Source organism: Leucopleurus acutus, assembly GCF_964270905.1.
Source record: "Leucopleurus acutus genome assembly, chromosome: 9".
NCBI lineage: Eukaryota > Metazoa > Chordata > Mammalia > Artiodactyla > Delphinidae > Leucopleurus > Leucopleurus acutus.
The window spans coordinates 104,012,597-104,032,976 of record NC_139144.1 but is presented as its reverse complement, the minus strand read 5'-3'; the positions used below and the strand labels follow the sequence as shown (position 1 = coordinate 104,032,976).

Below are 20,380 nucleotides of genomic sequence, written 5' to 3'. Positions count from 1 at the left end.
CCTGCCGATACCTTGATTTTGGACTATTAGCCACCAGGACTGTAAGAGAATACATTTCTATTGTTTTAAACTGCCTCTTTGGAGTAGCTTTTTGCAGCAGCTATAGGAACCCAATACAGTAGTCTTTGTATATTAATGAAGGAAGGAACCTAATGAAGTGTGTGTGTGTGTGTGTGTCTGAAGAGGGGGGCTGTCTGCTGCCTTATCCCACCCTTGCCCTTACCCCCAGACTCCCAGATGCATTAAAAATTTTTTATTATTTAAATTTTATTTTATTTTATTTTATGTTATACAGCAGGTTCTTATTAGGTATCTATTTTATACATATTAGTGTATACATGGCAATCCCAATCTCCCAATTCATCCCACACCACCCCCCCTGCCACTTTTCCCCCTTGGTGTCCATATGTTTGTTCTCTACATCTGTGTCTCTATTTCTGCCCTGCAAACCGATTCATCTGTACCATTTTTCTAGGGCTGTCTGCTGCCTTCTCCCACCCCTGCCCTTCCCCCCAAACTCCCAGATGCATTTTTTAAAAAACTGTGGTCTTCTACACAGTAGATGTAAATATTTAATCTTTCTATTTGTATGTTTTTCTTATTTTTATTTTTTTGGCTGCGTTGGGTCTTTGTTGCTGCGCACGGGCTTTCTCTAGTTGCAGCAAGCGGGGCTGCTCTTCGTTGCGGTGCGTGAGCTTCTCACTGCGGTGGCTTCTCTTGTTGCGGAGCATGGGCTCTAGGCATGTGGGTTCAGTAGTTGTGGCTCGCGGGCTCTAGAGTGCAGGCTCAGTAGTTGTGGTGCACAGGCCCAGTTGCTCTGCGGCATGTGGGATCTACCCGGACCAGGGATTGAACCCGTGTACCCTGCATTGACAGGCGGACTCCCAACCACTACGCCACCAGAGAAGTCCCTGTGTGTTTTTCCATGTTTATTTTTCAGTTGCTTGATTGCCTTTTTTGTGTTTATCTTGTTCAGTAGTGCCAGGTTTAAAGTATAGACCCCTGGAGGGCAAGATTCATGTCTCTATAAAACGTGCTGTAGAACATTTACATATGCCTCATACTCTTATACACAAATTAGTTTTGAAGGTGATTGTTTTATTTCCTTCTCAGATTCTTCCTTTTTCTATCACACAGGTACATGGTATGCATTACTGAAATAACTTATGTAAAGCAATATGAATTTATAAAGCTAAAAATGCACTATGGCCTAAATATGAACTAATTTTAAGTGGTTGAAATTCTTTTAAAAACATTTTTTTTTTTTTTTTTGCAGTGCGCCAGCCCCTCACTGTTGTGGCCTCTCCTGTTGCAGAGCACAGGCTCAGGACGCGCAGGCTCAGCAGCCATGGCTCATGGGCCCAGCCGCTCCGCGGCATGTGGGATCTTCCCTTACCGGAACACGAACCCGCGTCCCCTGCATCGGCAGGCCGACTCTCAACCACTGCGCCACCAGGGAAGCCCTAAAAACATTTTTTTTACTGAAAAATAAAGGACAAAAAATGATAGCCTATGACTGTAACTTTTTAAAGTGCGATTTTAACAGTAAAAATATGAACACAAATCTTATAAGATCTAGCATTTACGTTTTGAGCGGTCTTTTCACACAATTGTAAAAGTTTGGTTCCTAAAAAACCCTGAGGAATTTAAGACTATGGGAAAACAAGGAGATGGATACCATTTAGTAGTGAATCTCTGGGAAAGCCTTATAAATACTTTCATGTTCACTAAAACAAAGTGATAAAGACTGCTCTCTCAAGAAAGACATCAATTACATTTTCTAGGCCTTCAATTAGGAAGAATGTCTACTGTACCATGAATTTTTATTCATTGTCATTTGTATGCTAGACACTTTGAGAATCTCCTTTGCTTACAGTGTCATGAGATGTTGCTTTTTCTTTTTTGAGGATAACAACGCTTACTCGCACTCACATTTTAAACATTTAATACATGTTTATGATTATACTACATGTGCTCTGAAAGATTGATGTATTATAGAAAAATGTAATATAGAAAGTGAAAGTCCCTTGTAATCCAACCCTCTAGAGATGATTGCTGTTAACACTTTGGTGCATGTCTACCATATTTTTAAAGTGCCTATTTAACATGTACTTATTAGAAGGTAGACATTCTATTTTTTTTTTGCACTTGGTCCTTCCAGATGCTCGTTGTCTTTCTGGTTTTATAATTTTGAGGAACCTACTTCAGCTATCTGCCTCCTGGATTTTTTGCCATTGTGGTCTCAGAGCTGTGTAATTTGGATGACAGAGATGGAAAAACCTTTGAAAGACCTTTATTTAAGTTGAATAAGTATTCCTTGAATACTTCCTCTGCATCCTGGGTTATATTTTGTTTGCTCTGCCCGCAATAACTTCACGCTGATAAGCCTCCTATCTGTCCTTTTAAAACAGCTCCCAACTACTTGTCTGCTCACAGTAGCCAAAGGAATGGAGATTTAAGGCTGGGTTTACCTTCATCATCTTTTATCTTTCCAGAAGTAACACTGCACAAACTTCTATTTCTACCCTTCCATTTATTCTACCCACTTTTCTGTTCCCAGTCCCTAGTTGTTTCCTTTAAGAACTTGTCTCCAGCAGGAGTGACTTGCAGTTTGCACATTCTGGTCCTTAAATTCTCCCAAGTGCTGACGAGTATACTGAAGTAAATTGTCCTGATGTGGAATTTTGTGCATGTGAAACACACAGTTGGTAATGACTCTTCTAATTTCAGTACTGAACACAGATAAACATTTGGATCGATAATCCCATTTTTGAAAGTATACTTTATTTAGTGTAATGTACAGAAAATGAAAAAGGGTGAGTAATAAACTATATCACTTCATAAATGCATCTTCATAAATTTATGACTTCATAAATTAGTCATGCATATGTTGTATTTCTATGTATAATAATAGTCAGACTTTTTTTTTAATTTATAGTTTTCATTTACCAGCCTAGCTTCTCCCCAATCTCAAATTTTAAATTTAGTAAGCTTGAAAAAGCCAGCGGGAACTAAACCTTGAAGGGATTCAAACGACTGTCTTATTGCGGTCCTCACTTCAGCCCTTTCAAGAAGCTATGCTTTAGTCAGAAGAGGCTCTGGAAACTGTGCATGTTTGCCCAAATACACACAAACATATGGTTCAGAGTTTATGTTCTGGCTATTGGGAAGGGAAGGCAAACAACACAGCAGGAAAAGCCGCGTTTTATTCTTACCTTACACTAGAACTGTTGTGAAGATGGAAAGAAATCATAATCAGAAAGTGCCCGGGGTGTCCGGCCTAGAGTCTAAGCCTGTAAGATGATAGTTTACCCCAATCCTTTTGCAAATGGTTGATAGGTCGTAATAGTTTTTCCCAATTCAAATCTATGTTTTTCACTCCCCTAGTGAATGGGAAGAAAATCAGCGAAGAGTACATTGTCCAAGTGTTGGTCCCTGTTAGAATAAGGAACTCAGAACTCCCCACCTGTAACTCTCCTTCCTTCCTTCCTAAGCGCACATGTCAGATTTCGGACCCTAGCAGCCCCAGTTTTCCTTCACCGTTTTTAAGTAGTGTAAGAGGCGGCTTAGAAGTCTTTCCATTTTTGTCTCTTCGTCACAACACACCCAACGTTAAAACCAAGTTGTCGGGGTTTTACTGGTTCATTATGTCTCTCAGCACTTTATCCCTCAAAATGCCATCGTTCTTTTTGTCTGACAGCTTTATAAACCCTTTCCGGATCATTTTTAAAACGACGCTGTAATAACGAAAGTATCCCTGGAACTGGAGTAGAACGAAGTTGCACTCCATTTCTTTTCCTCCACCAACGTGCATTACAACAAACGAACGCTGAACGTGCGCCCGGCGAAGCCCCTCCGGGCCGGTCCCCGCGCCCCGCCGGGGATGGGGGTGGGAGTGGAGGCGCGGGGCGCGGGGGAAACCCGGGCCCGCCGCGCGCCGGGGCGGGACGAGCTCTACACCCGCCCGCCAGTCCGCGGAGGCCGAGCGCCTGCGGAGCGCGGACGCGGCCCGCCTCGTCCTCGCTCTCCCTCGCGCACTCCCCGGACCCCGATCCCGGATTCGCTCATCCGCAGCTTGGCGCTCTCCCGAGCCGAAGCCGGAGCCCCAGCCGGAGCCGGAGTTGGAGTCGCGGCGCGGCCCGGCCGCCGCGTCAGAAGAGGAGGGAGCGGGGGCGGGGGAGGGGCGGTGAGGTCAGCGGCGGCGGCGCGTCCGCGGGCGGCGCATGCGCGGAGCGAGCCCCGTGAGTGGCAGCGGCGGCGAGCGGGGGGCGGTGGGGCCGGCGGAGTGGGGGAGGGGGCGGGGGCGTCGCGGCGGCCGTGTGTGGGCGAGACGGCGGCGAGTTTGAGAGGTCTGTGGTGCGGGGGCGCTCTGGGAGACCCGGCGCGGCCCTCGCGCGACGGCTACGGTCGAGTGTGTGTGTCTGTGTGTGGTACACGCACACCCGCAAAACTTCCTCCTCCCCTGCCCGGAGGGCTGGAGCGGGCGCTGAGGGGCCGGCGCTCGCACAGCCCGGAACCCACAACAACTGGAGCAGCTGTCAAAACTTCGCTGCCGCCGCCGCCCGGCCTGACGCGGCCCGCGCGGGGGAGGGGCAGCCGGCGGGGGGCGCGACCCCCGCCCGCCGGCCCGCCGCTCCCCGCGCCGCGGCCCCTTTCTCCTCCCCGCCGCGGGCGGCCTGGGGGAGGGGCGCGGGCGGAGACCCCCAGGGCCGGCGCCCTTCGTGCCCCCTCAGTAGCCCCGCCCAGCTCGGCGCCGCCCGCCCCGCACCCGCCCGGCACCCGCGCCCGCACCCGCACCCGCACCGCCCGAGGGCCGCCCGCCCGCCCCGCCCGCACCTCCCCGCCCCGGTCCGGCCCCTCCCTCCCGCCCGCCTGCCCGCCGCGCCCCGCCCGCCGCCCCCCGCCCGGCCCCTGCGCGCCGAGGTGCGCGCGCTCGCGCGTATGTGTGTGAGTGCGTGTCCTGCTCGCTCCATGTTGCCGCCTCTCCCGGTACCTGCTGCTGCTCCCGGGGCTGCGGGAAATGCGAGAGGCTGAGCCGGGGAGGAGGAACCCGAGCAGCAGCGGCGGCGGCGGCCGCGGCGGCGGCGGCGGCGGCGGCGGCGGCGGGAGGAGCCCCCCAGGAGGAGGACCGGGATCCATGTGTCTTTCCTGGTGACTAGGATGTCGTCGGAGGAGGACAAGAGCGCGGAGCAGCCGCAGCCGCCGCCACCCCCCCCCGAGGAGCCCGGAGCCCCGGCCCCGAGCCCCGCAGCCGCAGACAAAAGACCTCGGGGCCGGCCTCGCAAAGATGGCGCTTCCCCTTTCCAGAGAGCCAGAAAGAAGTAAGTTGAGTGTGAGGGAGCCAGGCCGGGAGCCAGCCGCGGCGCCGGCCCGGAGCTGTCACCGGCGCGCCCGGCCCCGCCGCCCCCGCGCGCCCCCGGCCGCCCCCGCGGGGTGGGGGTGGGGCCCGCGCGGGCCGCGCGGCTCGGGCCCGGGGCGCCCGCCCCGCGCCCCGCGCCGGCGCCCGGCCTCCCGCGGCCGCCCGCACTTCCCTCCGCCGGCCCGGGTCTGACGGCTCGCGCCGCCGCCACACTTTACTTTTTAGTTTGGCCCCGGCGCCGTGTGTTCCGGGGCTTCTCTTTTTGGGGAAATTTCTCGTCGATGCCCCTGGGCCTCGCCGGGTCGTTTAGCAGACGAGCCCGCAGCACAGCTGGGTAGTCGCCGGACGGGCTCCCGCTCGGCTCCCAGGCGCTCGGCTCCGGGACGCTCGCCGAGCTGTCAAAACGCCGCGGCCAGGTGGTCCCCCGGCCCGGTTGGGCGGGGGAGCAGGAAACGGACGCAGCCGGAGCTGCTTTTCTTTGTCAGCCGGTCGCTCCTTTAACTTTTCTCGCTCCCAAACCTGTGCTTTCGTGCTTTAATGATATATTAGGAAGTCCTCCGACCGCTTCCCCTCCCCTCCCCCAGCCGGGCCCCGCACTGCCCAGCGCCGAGAGCACTAGTCTGTGCGGTCGCTCCGCGTAGGGGACGGAGTGCAGCAAGTTTTGGAAACGTCGCTGCCACCGCAGGCCGATCGCCAGGAGCACGTTCGTTCGGGTCCAGACGGATGTAAATGTGGCCGAACTTCCATCGGAGTAGCCACTCGTGGCTGTTGCTGGGGCAGGAGTCTCTCTCGTGTGTTTTTGAGCAGGCACTAGGGCTGTGCGCCTCCGGCCATTCGCTGGTTAGAAATGTCTTTTTACAAAATGGTTATAGGACAACTTTGCCTGTGGATCCAGGAGCTCGTTTCAGTGCCGGTGAGTCGCTGAGCGCTCGTGGCTCTTGAGGCTGCTGCTGTGGAAGGTCTGTGGCCGTCTTTCGGAGTTGTAGGAAGGCGTGTATTGCTTACTCATTTCATTATATGGGCGTCTCAGGGAACTGGTGGTAGTGGAAGGGTGCACCGGGACGCCGAGGAAAGCAGCATACTTACGGATAATCTGGTTTTTTTGTTGTTGTTTTTTCTTTTTTTGCTGGGGTGCATTCGTTTAGTAATAGCATTGTTATGTTTGGTGATACACAGTAAAAATAGTAGTGTTAACGCAAGGCAGAGAACAGGGCTGTGGGAAACCCGTGAAGCTCTGCACTGGACGTGCTCTTTTTCGCTTTCCTATTCTTTTACTATGAACGTGATTCAGGGCCTTCGACTTGCCCTCCATATTTTATTGCCAGCTCCTACCTAGCTATGACAAATCGTGAGGGAAACAAGTACATTATTAGTTTCTTTGTGATACAGAGTTGGGGTTTATTATACCACTTGCATTGTAATGTCTGGTATAAAATGCCATTGTTATTCCTGTATTAACTGAAATTTCGAGAAGGAAGGTGCAGTTTTAAGTAATTTTAAACTTCTTTGCCACTTTTTTGGTATCCTTTAAAGGAACACATACGAAGCCATCGTAGGGTTTTAACTTGATTGCTTCCCATTTTCACTATTTCTTGGTTTCTTTCTGAACATTAATTTGGGATTATAACATGTGTTCGATTTGCTTTTAAATTCTTACTTTAGAAAGAGTAGACCTATCTATGTTGTTCTCACCCGTACACATCCAAGTGTGAGTGAGTGTGCACACTTCCCCTGAGATTGCAATGAGCTCATTTGTATTAGTGCAACTCCTGGGTGCACCAGAAGAAAGGTTGGTTTAGGGTATTGTCACTTTATTATTTTAATTTTTACCTCATATTATGATTGGGAAAAAGGTAGCCCTTTGAGAAGTTAAAACCTTTCTGTAGAATGACACTAATATAACAATAAAAAAACCTCAACACTTTGGAAAATGTTTAGAACAGTTATAAGTCATAAGAGAGTTTTTTAGATTTGAAAACTGGTACAGCATTACTTATAGGTAATTAAGTCTAGTGGTAACTTTGATCGTCCCAAACTTGTTAGGGAATTCTTTAAAACTAGGTGTGTCTTTTGAAGGAAATGGAATCTCCAGTCGTTTTGGAAACATGTAAATGGAAACTAATATCTGAAATGGAAAGCAAAGAGAGGGGTTTTCAATTGTGTATCTTTGCACTGTATTAAGATACATGCAGAAAAGACCCTGTAGTTAGCTGGGTAGTGCAGACCCTGAAAGTGAAACTGATGTGTAACACATGTAAATTAGGTTTGTAAATGTTAAAATTATGTGGAATTGCGGATACCTCAGAAATGAAAATTAATATCTTTGTGGAATGCAGTGGAGATAAAGGTGTTTAAATTGTCAGTGTTATTTAGATGGTCAGTAAGTGGGTTGCTTTACCCTAGAGCAGATGCCTTATGACACTATTTTTTAAAAGTAGGTTGTGTATTTGTTTTCAGATTAAAAAAAAAAGGTAACTGTGGGCTAGTAACTACACATTCTTTGAGTTTAAATGTTTGAATTTTTAGTAATTAGGTAAAAATTAAGCATTTTCTTGTTTTATAGTATTAGATAATTTTTGTGTTTTATCACATGTGAAAAGCATATGTGGTTACTGGTTTTACATTAACTATTATTACTTTAAAGTTATATTTACAACCTAAAATCAAGAATTTTGCACGGAAGGTCTTAATCTTAGAGGCAGAGTTTGAAGCGTAGGTATGTAAATAGGGAAATATCGAGTGGAACAGTGAAATTGGCACATGTCTAAAAGTTCTCTTGCACAGTAAGGACTGCCTATTACTTAGTCTTTATCAGGGGTGCAGGTCTTCCCATTGGTGCAGAAGCTCCCGCTGCAGGGCAGCACGTACCAGAGGTTGGAGTTATTTTTCTATTAAGGTGAAGGAAACCCTTCCTGAAACTTTGATTTTATCTTTTCTTCCTTAGAGTATACACCCACATTACTAAGTTGGGAAGCCAAGTGGAGATTCTGCCATATTTCTTACCACGTGAACAGAGTTGATGTCCAGGCTGGGTGGTGTGGGGATGGCACAGAAGCGGCAGGTGGTGGGGATAAGGATCTCTGGGGCGCTACCCTTGACTCTCTTTGAATCAACTCTTGATACCCTGAACCACTTTCTTTTCAGAGGTCAATTACTGTTATTAGAAAGTTACCTTGAGGGACTTTCTGAGGTGGCGCAGTGGTTAAGAATCTGCCTGCCAGTGCAGGGGACACGGGTTCGAGCCCTGGTCCGGGAAGATCCCACATGCCGCGGAGCAGCTAAGCCTGTGCGTCACAAGTACTGAGCCCGCGTGCCACAACTACTGAGCCTGCACGCCTAGAGCCTTTGCTCCACAACAAGAGAAGCCACCGCAATGAGAAGCCCGCTCGCCGCAACTAGAGAAGGCCTGCGCGCAGCAACGAAGATTCAGTGCAGCCTAAATAAATAAATAAGCTTATTAAAAAAAAAAGAAAAAGAAAGTCACCTTGAGCATTACTGTAGAAAAAATTAGGGACAACCAGTGATGTCATATAAGGGACCAGCAAAAAATGGCTCTGCTGCAGGGGACTATTGCTGTTCTATACTTGTAAGCATTCCCTGCCCCCCCCGCCCCCCCCCCCCCCCCCCGATCTCTCATTTCCATAGCTGTCAACTTGAAATCAGTGAAACAAACAAAAAAAGTGTATTGCATTATAATATATGCAGTTTCATATAGTTGAGACATCACTATTATTTGTGCTTTTTGAGATGATGCAAATTTGTAATTTTTATAATATTCTTATTTTTCAAGAAATTAGATGCATCTGCAGGGAAATTTTCAGTAATCACCGGTCTCTAGCATTTAATGGGCTCTGAAATGTTTTAATTTACCCGAAAAGCTGGTCCTGGAATGGCAGCCTCTCTTATCTGTTAGGTGGCCTCATTTTAGTTTGCTTTTGTCCTGTTGTTGGTCTTCTCCATGGACTCTCTAGTCTTTGAAAATATGGTATTTTTAGTGTAAAATACAAATTATATTTGGTATAATGTTATTAATATGTAAACTTGATAAACATGGATTTCCATGTAAATTTAACCGTATTACAACAGTTTATTTTCTCATTTTGAAAATAGTGGTTTAGTACATTTTCCTATTATCAGTTAATTCTTTTTTTAATAAATTAATTAACACACACACTTATTGGAAAGTTTATTCAGTATCAGCCAAAAATTATGTTCAGGGGCTTCCCTAGCAGTCCAGTGGTTAAGACTCCACGCTTCCAGTGCAGGGGGCGTGGGTTCGATCCCTGGTCAGGGAACTTAGATCCCACATGCTGTGGGGCGCGGTCATAAAAAAACAGAAACAAAAAATAAGATAAAAAGTATGTTCAGTCCAGATGTCTCATAGATTAAAAACTGTATCAAATCCTATCAAGGGTTTCACACACCTCCCCACCAGGTGAGAGCAGAGAGAGAGTATCTAAAGCTCTCCATAACTAAATACTGACTGTTTCCACTTTGGAAGATCAGTGAAGTTTCATGGAAGCCCCTCAGTCATAACCGTTAGTGCCTTAAGAATACAAGGTTGGACAATCACCGTCTGCCCAGAGGAAATATGACTGTGGCCTGGGGAATAACGTGCAGTTTTGCAGAAGGTTGGGGGAGAAGGGGAGAGTTAGAGCAGTGTGTCTTGTCACCCCGCAGTGACTAGAAATCTGTCATGGTAGAATTAACTGATAAGGGACTTCTCTGGTGGCACAGTGGTTAAGAATACACCTGCCAATGCAGGGGACACAGGTTCGATCGTGTCCTTTTTTTTTTCTTTCATTGTTTTGGGGCATCTTTTAATTTCAACAAGATTAATCCCTTCCTCCTTTAACACTTTATCATGTTTGTGCTACAGTGGCTATTTTCAGAACTGCTTGGAGGTATAAGTTCAAAAGTTATGGAGTGAAATAGGGATAATCCCCTCCCCTCCCCCTCCCCTCCCCTCCCCTCCCCCTCCCCTCCCCCACCCCTCCCCTCCCCTCCCCTCCCCCTCCCCTCCCCCACCCCTCCCCTCCCCTCCCCCTCCCCTCCCCTCCCCCTCCCCCTCCCCTCCCCTCCCCCTCCCCCGCCCCTCCCCTCCCCTCCCCCTCCCCTCCCCTCCCCCTCCCCTCCCCTCCCCTCCCCCTCCCCTCCCCTCCCCTCCCCCTCCCCTCCCTCCCCCCTCCCCTTCCCCCATAAATGTATGCTTGTGGTTAGTGTGAAAATCTAGTACAAAGATGAATCTTGAATTTGTAGTTGGAAGTGTCACTCTGTTTGCAGAATTGAAGGACTTAAGAACACAAGAGAACCAGGAATGACACAGCTCTTTTTGAACTTTCTCTAGAAAAAACCTCCTGTAAAAGACAGGAAGATTGTTTGCCTTTGCTCCTGCTATTAATTTTGTGATGACAGTAAGTATGTATGATGCACAAATGCTGCAACTGTTTAAGTCTGAGAAATACTTTTCTGTAACTTTTTAGATCTTTCATTTGGCACTGTCAGAGAGCATAAAAGTGTTAAATATATGCTGGGATGGACACTCAACTCTGGAAGAAGGTTCACTGTGGCCAAGAAGGGTCCCCAAAGATTTGTAGGAAGCAGTACATGAATTATACCTTGAAGGGTCGACAGGATTTAGCCAGATCAAGTGAGAAGAAAGTGAGAAGGTATTTGGGGTAGCAGAGTGAATACAGTTATTGAGGGAAGTGGAAGAGATGTTTTCTTGGTGGGGGATGACCAGCACAGAGGTTTAAGGCAGGGGTTGGGTCTGCCCTGTGATGGCCCTTGAACACCAGGCTGACGAGAGTCCGCGCGTTATAAACTGTTCACAGCCACCAAGTAGGTAATGTAAATGAGCTGCATGCAGCTTGTAAGCTCCTGAATGACAGCTGACATTTTTAAGGCCTTGGGTTGGGGAGAAAATGGTGGGTAAAAACAGCCTGAAGAGTCCTAGGAGTCTTTATACCTTGCTTAGGAGAAACTGATAGAGAATTCTGGCTGATGGCTGCCAAGTGAGACTGTGAGATGTTTCTAGATACTCTGGTTTTTCAACAGAGGCTCAAAACTTGGATTTGAATGTGAAATCTCTTGATTTTTAAGTATTTTCTATTAATTAACATCTAAAACACAATTTGGAACTACAGCTTGTGGGCTAGGTTTAATCTGTGGACCACGAGTGGACTACAAGTCTTCAGCCTCTGCTTTATGCCTAGATTACTTTATTTTTTAAATTAAAGTTTTATAAGAAGATATTTGCAGTCTTCCTGAGGACAGGAATGCTATTATAATATTTTGTGTTCTGTGTCCATTTTATACAGTTGAATGTAGGTATTCATACTGGATGATTTGATGATGACTGTTTTAGGAAAACCATCCTGGTCATAATATGAAGAGAGGAGTTACATGGAGGCTGAGATACAGGATGTTGCATAGTCCTTGTGTGAGGTGATCAAGGCAGAGGGTAGATTGTTGGTAGTGTGAATGGAAAGGAAGAGAGATTTCAGTCGATGCAGAGGAAAAATTTTGAGTTTCTGGCATAGCTGTCTACAAGATAGAAATGTCTGGGAGTATTTGGGGATTTGGGAGAAGAGTTTAGGAGCTAGATTAGGATAAATGTGATTTACTTGAAATCACTGACAATATGAAGAATGTGTGGAAAATAGTAAAAGGATTAGGATGCTTACTTACCCTTAGGAGATGGGGGAAAAAGGGTCAAGAAAGCCCGTAAAGATGAGAAACATGCTCATGGCACCAGAGAAAGGTAGAAAACTAGTAGAGAAAAACTGGCAAGAACAAAATACCCATCAGTGGACTACCATGTAGTTTTTTTATTATTTTAAGTTTTTCTTTTAAGTTGAGGTATAGTTTTTTTTTTCAGCCTGTGTTTTATAGCGTTATTTTTTTAAAAAATTAATTAATTTATTTTTAGCTGTGTTGGGTCTTTGTTGCTGTGTGCAGGCTTTCTCTAGTTGTGGCGAGCGGGGGCCACTCTTGGTTGCGGTGCACGGCCTTCTCATTGCGGTTGCTTCTCTTGTTGCGGTGAGTGGGCTCTAGGTGCGAGGGCTTCAGTAGTTGTGGCACGCGGGCTCAGTAGTCGTGGCTTGCTGGCTTTAGAGCGCAGGCTCAGTAGTTGGCGGTGCACAGGCTTAGTTGCTCCGTGGCATATGGGATCTTCCCGGACCAGGGCTCGAACCCGTGTCCCCTGCATTGGCAGGTGGATTCTTAACCACGGTGCCACCAGGGAAGTCCTAAATTGAGGTATAGTTAATTTGCAAATACAATCAGGTCTACAGCAGAGTGATTCAGTTATGTGTGTGTGTATATTCTTTTTCATTACAGGTTATTATAAGATATTGAGTAGAGTTCCCTGTGCTATACAGTAGGTCCTTGTTGTTTATCTGTTTTATACATAGTAGTGTGTACATGTTAATCCCAAACCCCTAATTTATCATCCACTCCCCCGCATCCCTGCTATCCCCTTTGGTAACCATAAATTTGTTTTCTTTGTCTGTAAGTCTATTTTAAATTGAAGTATAGTTAATTTACAATGTTGTGTTAACTTGTTTTATAAATAAATTCATTTGTATCATTTTTTAGATTCCACATATAAGTGATATATGATATTTGTCTTTGTCTTTGGCTTACTTCACTCAGTTTGATCATCTCTAGGTCTATCCATGTTGCTGCAACTGGCATTATTTAGTTCTTTTTTAATGGCTGAGTAGTATTCATTGTGTATATATACCACATCTTCTTTATCCACTCATTTGTTGATAGACATTTAGGTTACTTCAGTGTTTTGGCTGTTGTAAATAGTGCTGCTGTGAGCATTGGGGTGCACGTATCTTTTCAAATTAGAGTTTTCTCTGGATATATGCCTAGGAGTGGGATTGTAGGATCACATACCATGTAGTTTTTATCAGGACAGAGAGGTAGACTTGTAGGTACTGAAGTGGGAGAATATCTGTGATAAATTTGTTGACTTGAGGAAAAAATTTCTGAGTTACAAAGCAGTAAGGTTAGTACTAACTCTGTTTTGTAAAAAGCATACAGACCCAAACTATGTATATATTTTGTTATAGAAAATGATTTGGAAGGATACCTAATACATGTACACGTACTTTCATATGTAGATCTATGCAACTTTTAAAAAGCCAATAAATTTAAAGCCATAATCTTGTTTTACAAATGAGAAAACTTAAGTTCTAGGGACATCACTGATTCCGGAGCCAAGATTACCTGAATTCAAATCTGGGTTCTACTACTTGCTGACTACATTTGACCTTGGGAGGTGACTTAACTTTTTGTGCCTTGGTTGCCTCATCTGCAAAGTGGTCACACTAGCACATCTAGTTGAGGTGGTTGTGAATTTATATATGTGTAGAATTTAGACCATGTCTGGCACGAACTAAATGCTATTACGAGGCGGTATGATGAGAATTTGTTGTTACTGTTACTGCTACTGTTGTCAGTTATCTTCACGTCTTACTCTGACATCATAGAATGTTATTGGCTGACATGTGATGAGGTGCCCAATTCACTCCAGAAACACCACGGTATAGAATAATGTAGTACTTACGGTGGGGGTGAGGGCGTAAAGATCGCCCTTCTGCACAAGATAGAAAAGCTAAGTCAGCAGAAGTCTATAGAATGTTTCTTATTATAACACATGAAAAACAACCAAGAGAGTTTCCTAGAAGCTGTATGTGTAGTAATGTTATTACAAAATTATTAAAGTTTTTTTTTTATTATCCAAACTTGTGGATGTTGTCATAGTGGTCTTTTTATATTACACCTCTGCTGACCACAGTTTTCTTAGTAGGTCTCCCTAAATGAGATGTATTATTAGGTGGTTTTAAAATGATTTCTTATGTCTTTTTATACTGGATCACTTAAAAAAAATTTATTTATTTATTTTTGGCTGCATTGGGTCTTCATTGCTGTGCGCAGGCCTTCTCTACTTGCGGCGAGCGGGGGGCTACTTTTCATTGTGCGTGGGGTTCTCATTGCGGTTGCTTCTCTTGTTGCAGAGCACACGGGCTCTAGGTGTGTAGGCTTCAGTGGTTGTGGCATGCGGGCTCAGTAGTTGTGGCTCATGAGCTCTAGAGAGCAGGCTTAGTAGTTGTGGCACACGGGCTTAGTTGCTCCGCAGCATGTGGGATCCTCCCAGACCAGGGCTTGAACTCATGTCCCCTGCATTGGCAGGTGGGCTCTTAACCACTGCGCCACCAGGGAAACCCCATACTGGATCACTTTTAATCTTTATATCTCAGTGTTTCCCATTTACATTAGAAGCAACATAGTTGATGGTCATAGTGAAGTTTGTGTCGTTTTGTTCTTAATGTCATCCTCTAGTGGAGCCTAGCAAAAAAAACTTCCTTGATTTTCTGATTTTTGGGATCCTAATGACATGCACACGTGTTTGGGGTAAGCACCCAGTTGCATATGAAATAACAATATGAAACATATTAAAGAATAACTATATTCTTTACCTTAAACCTCTCATCAATGAATTGTTCTACTAGGGTTGAAGCATTTGGTTAGCATGGCCAAGTTTTGGTTTTTTTTTTTAAGTTTTAAAAATATTTATTTATTTGGCTGCATCGGGTCTTAGTTGTGGCACGCGGGATCTTCGTTGCAGGATGCGGGATCTTTCGTTGTGGCATGCAAACTTCTCTCTAGTTGTAGCATGCAGGTTCAGTAGTTGCAGCCCACAGACTCAGTAGTTGTGGCATACGGGCTCAGTAGTTGTGGTGTGTGGGCTCTAGAGCGCACGGGCTTAGTTGCCCTGTGGCATGTGGGATCTTAGTTCCCCGACCAGGGATTGAGCCTGCATCCCCTGCGTTGGAAGGCAGGTTCTTAACCACTGGACCACCACGGAAATCCCGGCCAAGGTTTTCTAATGTTAGACTTATGTACTTAAGAGAGTTGTAGAATATTAAAACTGATGAGAATTCCAAGAACATTTAGTCTAACCCCTTATTTTACAGACAGTTGAGCCCCAGAGAGATCATAGCATGCTAGAGGTCATACGTTAGGGTGTTAACCTGTTCAGTAAATAAGTGGGGAGAAGGTAGTCTGTAATATTGGTGACCCCCAGTGAATGCCTACTGGCATTCATGCTATTGTATAGTCAGCTCCCCATGTATCTTGGTGAGCCCTGTGATTCAGTGGAATGCAGCAAAAATGACATTATGCTAGTTGGTGGCTTAAGTTTTAAGAAGGCCTGGAACTTCCACTTCCGCCTTCTTGGAGCACTGTTACCATGCAAGAAGCTAGGTTGTACCTTGCTGGAGAGACCATGCAGAGAGGGAGGGATTCTGAGACTACGTGGGAAGAGAGATGCCCAACAATCCTAGTATCTCAGCTGAGTCTGGCCCCTAATCAACTTGCTCATTGAATACGGCTACAGACTGACCACCACTGAGACTAGCAGAGGAACCAGTCAGCTGAGCCCAGCCCAGACTGCAAAATTATGAATAAATACAATGGTGGTTGTTTTAGTCTGTTAGATTTGGTGGTGATTTGTTATATAGCAATATAGAATGGAAGCAGATGATTTTGTGAATTAAGACACTCTAAGAGTAAAAAATATTTGAGATGCAAATGATAAAAATCATTATTGTTTTCCAACTTCTTTTACTGAGATAGGTTAGGTGAGGTTGTCCCCTACCCTCTGGCCCTCATTTCTCTAGGATATTTTGCAGTAGAGATGGATTTTTATTATTGGGGTATTTAAATGGTATTTAAAAATATAGTTGCCACAGTGTAGATTCGACTATAATTTTTTTTTTTGACCACACCACGTGGCTTGTGAGATCTCAGTTAGCAGACCAGGGCTCGAACCCACGTCCCCTGCGTTGGAAGGTGGATTCTTAATCACTGGACTACCAGGGAAGTCCCACTTATTTATCTTATAACTGGAAGTTTGTACCTTCTGACCACCTTCGTCCAGTTCCCCTCTCCCACCCCTTCCTCTGATAAGCACAGACCTGATCTCTTTTTCTGTGAGTTTGTTTTTGAAATATAATTGAACTACAACACTATGCTAGTTCCTGGTTTACAACACAGTGATTCAGTATTTCTGTACATTACAAAGTGACCACCACTAGAGTAGATTTAGAACCCTGTTACCAAGGGTGGGAATGGACATTGCAGAAGCAGGCAACAGTCTCCACCAGGTTGAGCAACCTGTCTCCATAGGCCTAGGCGTTCTGATGTATGAGAACAGTGACATTGAACCACTTGGGATGGAGGATAGATTTCATAATTGATTGGTAGTGACTGCTTATAATGCTTTGTTGAACCCTGAGTCCCTGGTTTTCAGCCTCTGTGGGGAGAGGAATTAGTAGAAGTAATTATTTTGGGTAAATAGGGGAGTATTAGCATGCTACCATTTATATACCACCCCTGTACACCTTGGCCTTTTTAATGTGCAGTTACTTCAGTTTTTAAAATCTTTTCATTGAAAATATCTGACTCTGGGACTTCCCTGGTGGCTTGTGGTTAAGAATCCGCCTGCCAGTGCAGGGGATGTGGGTTCGATCCCTGGTGTGGGAAGATCCCACATGCCATGGAGCAACTAAGCCCATGTGCTACAACTACTGAGCCTGCGCTCTAGAGCCTGTGAGCTGCAACAACTGAAGCCCGTGCTGCGCAACAAAGAGTAGCCCCCGCGCACTGCAACTAGAGAAAGCGCGCGCACGGTAATGAAGACTCGACACAGCCAGAAGTAAAAATAAATAAATAAATAGATAGAAAATATCTGACTTTTCTGCTAACCTTTGGACCATTTTTTAATCCTTTAAAAAATATCCTAATACTTAAAAAAGGGTGCTAATAGACATGAGTCCCAACTTTGTGCAGAACATTCTTAAAGCTGGAGATGGGGATGATGTAGAGAAATACTAAACTCCTTTTTATGTGTATGTTAGGATATCTAAAGTATGGTGGGATAACAAACAACCTCAGTTCTTAGTGGCTTCAGACAGCAAGGTTTATTCCTTGTTCATGCTGCATGTTCATCATGGGCTGGCTTGGGAGCTTTCCTCTACAACACCTACATCCAGGTGGAGGGAGACACCATCTCTGTTTTCCACAGTTGCCCAGGCTGGAAAAGGAGAACATGGGAGGTTGTGCTTTGGCTCTCGGAGACGACAGAAGGGACACATGTTGGTTCCGTTTACATTTTGTTGGCCCGAGAAAGTCACGTGGTAGAATCTAACTTCAAGAGGGCAGGGAAGTGAAATCTTATCATACTTCTGGAGGGAGAACTGGAAATAGTTGGTGAAGAGCAGTGATAAATACCACGGAGTAACATTTAGCTTAGTACAAAAATTCACTTTTTTTTTTTTGGCTGTGCCGTGGGGCATGCAGGATCTTAATTCTGCAACCAGGGCTTGAACCCATGCCCCCTGCAGTGGAAGCACAGAGTCCTAACCACTGGACCGCCAGGGGGTTCCCCCAAAATTCATATTTGACTTTGGAGTATGTTTTGTTACCTATGATTGAATATGACCATTTGGTGGACTGTTGTATTACAACATATTAATTAAGGGATGTGTTTAATAATACTGTTAAATATAAAAAACATTTTCCAGGACTTCCCTGGTGACGCAGTGGTTAAGAATCCGCCTGCCAATGCAGGGAACATGGGTTCAAGCCCTGGTCCGGGAAGATCCCACATGCCGCAGAACAACGAAGCCGGTGCGCCACAACTACTGAGCCTGCACTCTAGAGCCCGTGAACTACAACTACTGAGCCCGCGTGCCACAGCTGCTAAAGCCCGCGTGCCTAGAGCCTGTGCTCTGCAACAAAGAGAAGCCACCACAATGAGAAGCCCGTGCGCAGCAACGAAGACCCAACACAGCCAAAACTAAAAAACAACAACAACAAAAAACGTTTTCCAGAGGTAGAAATAACATAGGAAGCATAGGGCTTGGGCTCTGATTCTTTCTTTCTGTACCGTACTTCATGCTTTCTTCCTTTCTCCCACCCGCATGAAAGGAGGGAAGGAATCAAATGATAAAATTGCTATGTAATGTTAGTGAGATTATAGGTGACTTAAAATCTATCCCCCCCACACACAAAGTAAGTTCTTAAAGCATATGTTTTATTTTCAGTCAGGGTTTCGTTGTCTATTTGTTTTCTGTTAATCACCAAGAAGATGTTACTGAGCATCTACTGTGCACTGTACACTGGAGAGACCAAAATAAGACACATCCCTACCCTTGGTTTCTACCAGTTTGGAGCAAACTATAATGTAAAATGACAAATGCTACAATGGAAGATTGCACAAAGTACTGGGGAAGCTTAGAGAAGGAAGAACTTTAAGGCAGGGGAACTGATAAAAGACTGAGTTGAGTCTTGAAGAATGAAAACAAACTTGATTGAAGGGAATGGGAAGGTGAGGAACAATTAAGCACATGGCTGTTGTGGGTTGGCACTTGTCGTGCTCACCAGAAGTTATCTCCTTTGATACTTAACAGTAACATCAGTAGAATCATTAGTTCCAGTTTTACACATGAAGGAGCTAAATTTCAGGAAGATCACATAGTTGGTAAGTGATTGAGTCAGGATGTAAGTCCAGGTGTGTCTGACTCTGGTTTTTGCTGTGTCAGAATCTCCAGTCCAACTTTCAGCTATAAGATGAATAAGGTCTGAGGTTCCAATGTACAATATGATTTCTGTAGTTGATAACCCTGTATTATATAATTAAAATTTGCTAAGAGAGTAGAAAGGAAATATTCTCTGTCTCACACTACATATATGTGAGGTGATGGATATATTAATTAACTAGATGGGAGGGATCCTTTCGCAATGGATATGTATATCAAATCGTCATGATATCTTACAATTGTAATTGTGAATTATACCTCAATAAAGGTGGGGAAAAATGCTCACGAAAAAAAGAAAGAAACTCCAGCCCATTTTGTGAGTAAATAAGTGAAAGTAAATTGGAAAGTTTGAAGTTTTACTGTAGGCAACAGGGAGCCATTGAAGATGGCTACAGAAGAATAGCATTGTATCTTTTTTTAAAGTCTTTATTGAATTTGTTACAATATTGCTTCTGTTTTTATGTTTTGCTTTTGTGGCTGTGAGGCAGGTGGGATCTTAACTCCGCCACCAGGGATGGAACCTGCACCCCCTGCATTGGAAGGCAAAGTCTTAACCACTGGACAGCCAGAGAAGTCCCAGCATTGTATCTTTGTTAGAAAAATAACCTTGTCAATAACAATTGGGAAGATGGTATGGAGGGAGTATAGATAACCCATTTGTGGTGTTACAGGGACCAGAATGAGAACCCAAAGTGATTTACCATACTGGGTTTTTTTCTCTTCCAGTTTTATTGAGATATCATTGACATACAGCACTGTATAATTTTAAGCTGTACAGCATAGTGATTTGACTTATGTACATTTTGAAATGATTGCTACAATAAGTTTAGTGAAAATTCATCATATCGTATAGATAAAAAAGAAAAAAGAAAAAATATTTTTTCCTTGTGATAAGAACACTTAGGATTTTCTCTCATATATACCTTGTTTTTTTAAAAATAAATTTATTTATTTGTTGGCTGCATTGGATCTTTTTTTTTTTTTTTTTTTTGCATTGGATCTTTGTTGCTGTGCGTGGGCTTTCTCTAGTTGCGGCAAGCGGGGGCTATTCTTCGTTGTGGTGTTTGGGCTTCTCATTGCGGTGGCTTCTCTTTGTTGCAGAGCACAGGCTCTAGGCACGTGGGCTGCAGTAGTTGTGGCATGGAGGCTCAGTAGTTGTGGCTCGCGGGCTCTAGAGCGCAGGCTCAGTAGTTGTGGCGCACAGGCTTAGTTGCTCTGCGGCATGTGGGATCTTTGCAGACTAGGACTCAAAGTGTCCCCTGCATTGGCAGGTGGATTCTTAACCACTGCACCACCAGGGAAGTCCCTGCTGTTTGGTTTTTACATTAAGGTCCATGATACGTTTTGAGTTAATTTTTGTGTATGGTGTGAGGCATGGTCCAAGTTAATTATTTTGCATATG

The 20,380-nt window shown here is 45.1% G+C and overlaps 1 protein-coding gene across 10 annotated transcripts in view; it reads left to right on the top strand.

Annotated features, from left to right (window-relative positions):
- Positions 1-4,267: 4,267 nt before the first annotated feature.
- The window catches only part of KMT2C (lysine methyltransferase 2C), a 293,955-nt gene continuing 277,842 nt past the window's right edge, over positions 4,268-20,380 (top strand). For 9 of the 10 annotated variants that reach the window (XM_082846698.1, XM_082846705.1, XM_082846699.1 and 6 more), the window contains exon 1: positions 4,948-5,321. In XM_082846698.1, the coding sequence (XP_082702824.1) occupies positions 5,161-5,321 (161 nt within the window). In that variant the 5' untranslated portion in view covers positions 4,948-5,160. Of the gene's footprint in view, positions 4,350-4,947; positions 5,322-20,380 lie in introns of those variants that run through there. The other variant, XM_082846696.1, reaches the window with a different exon arrangement.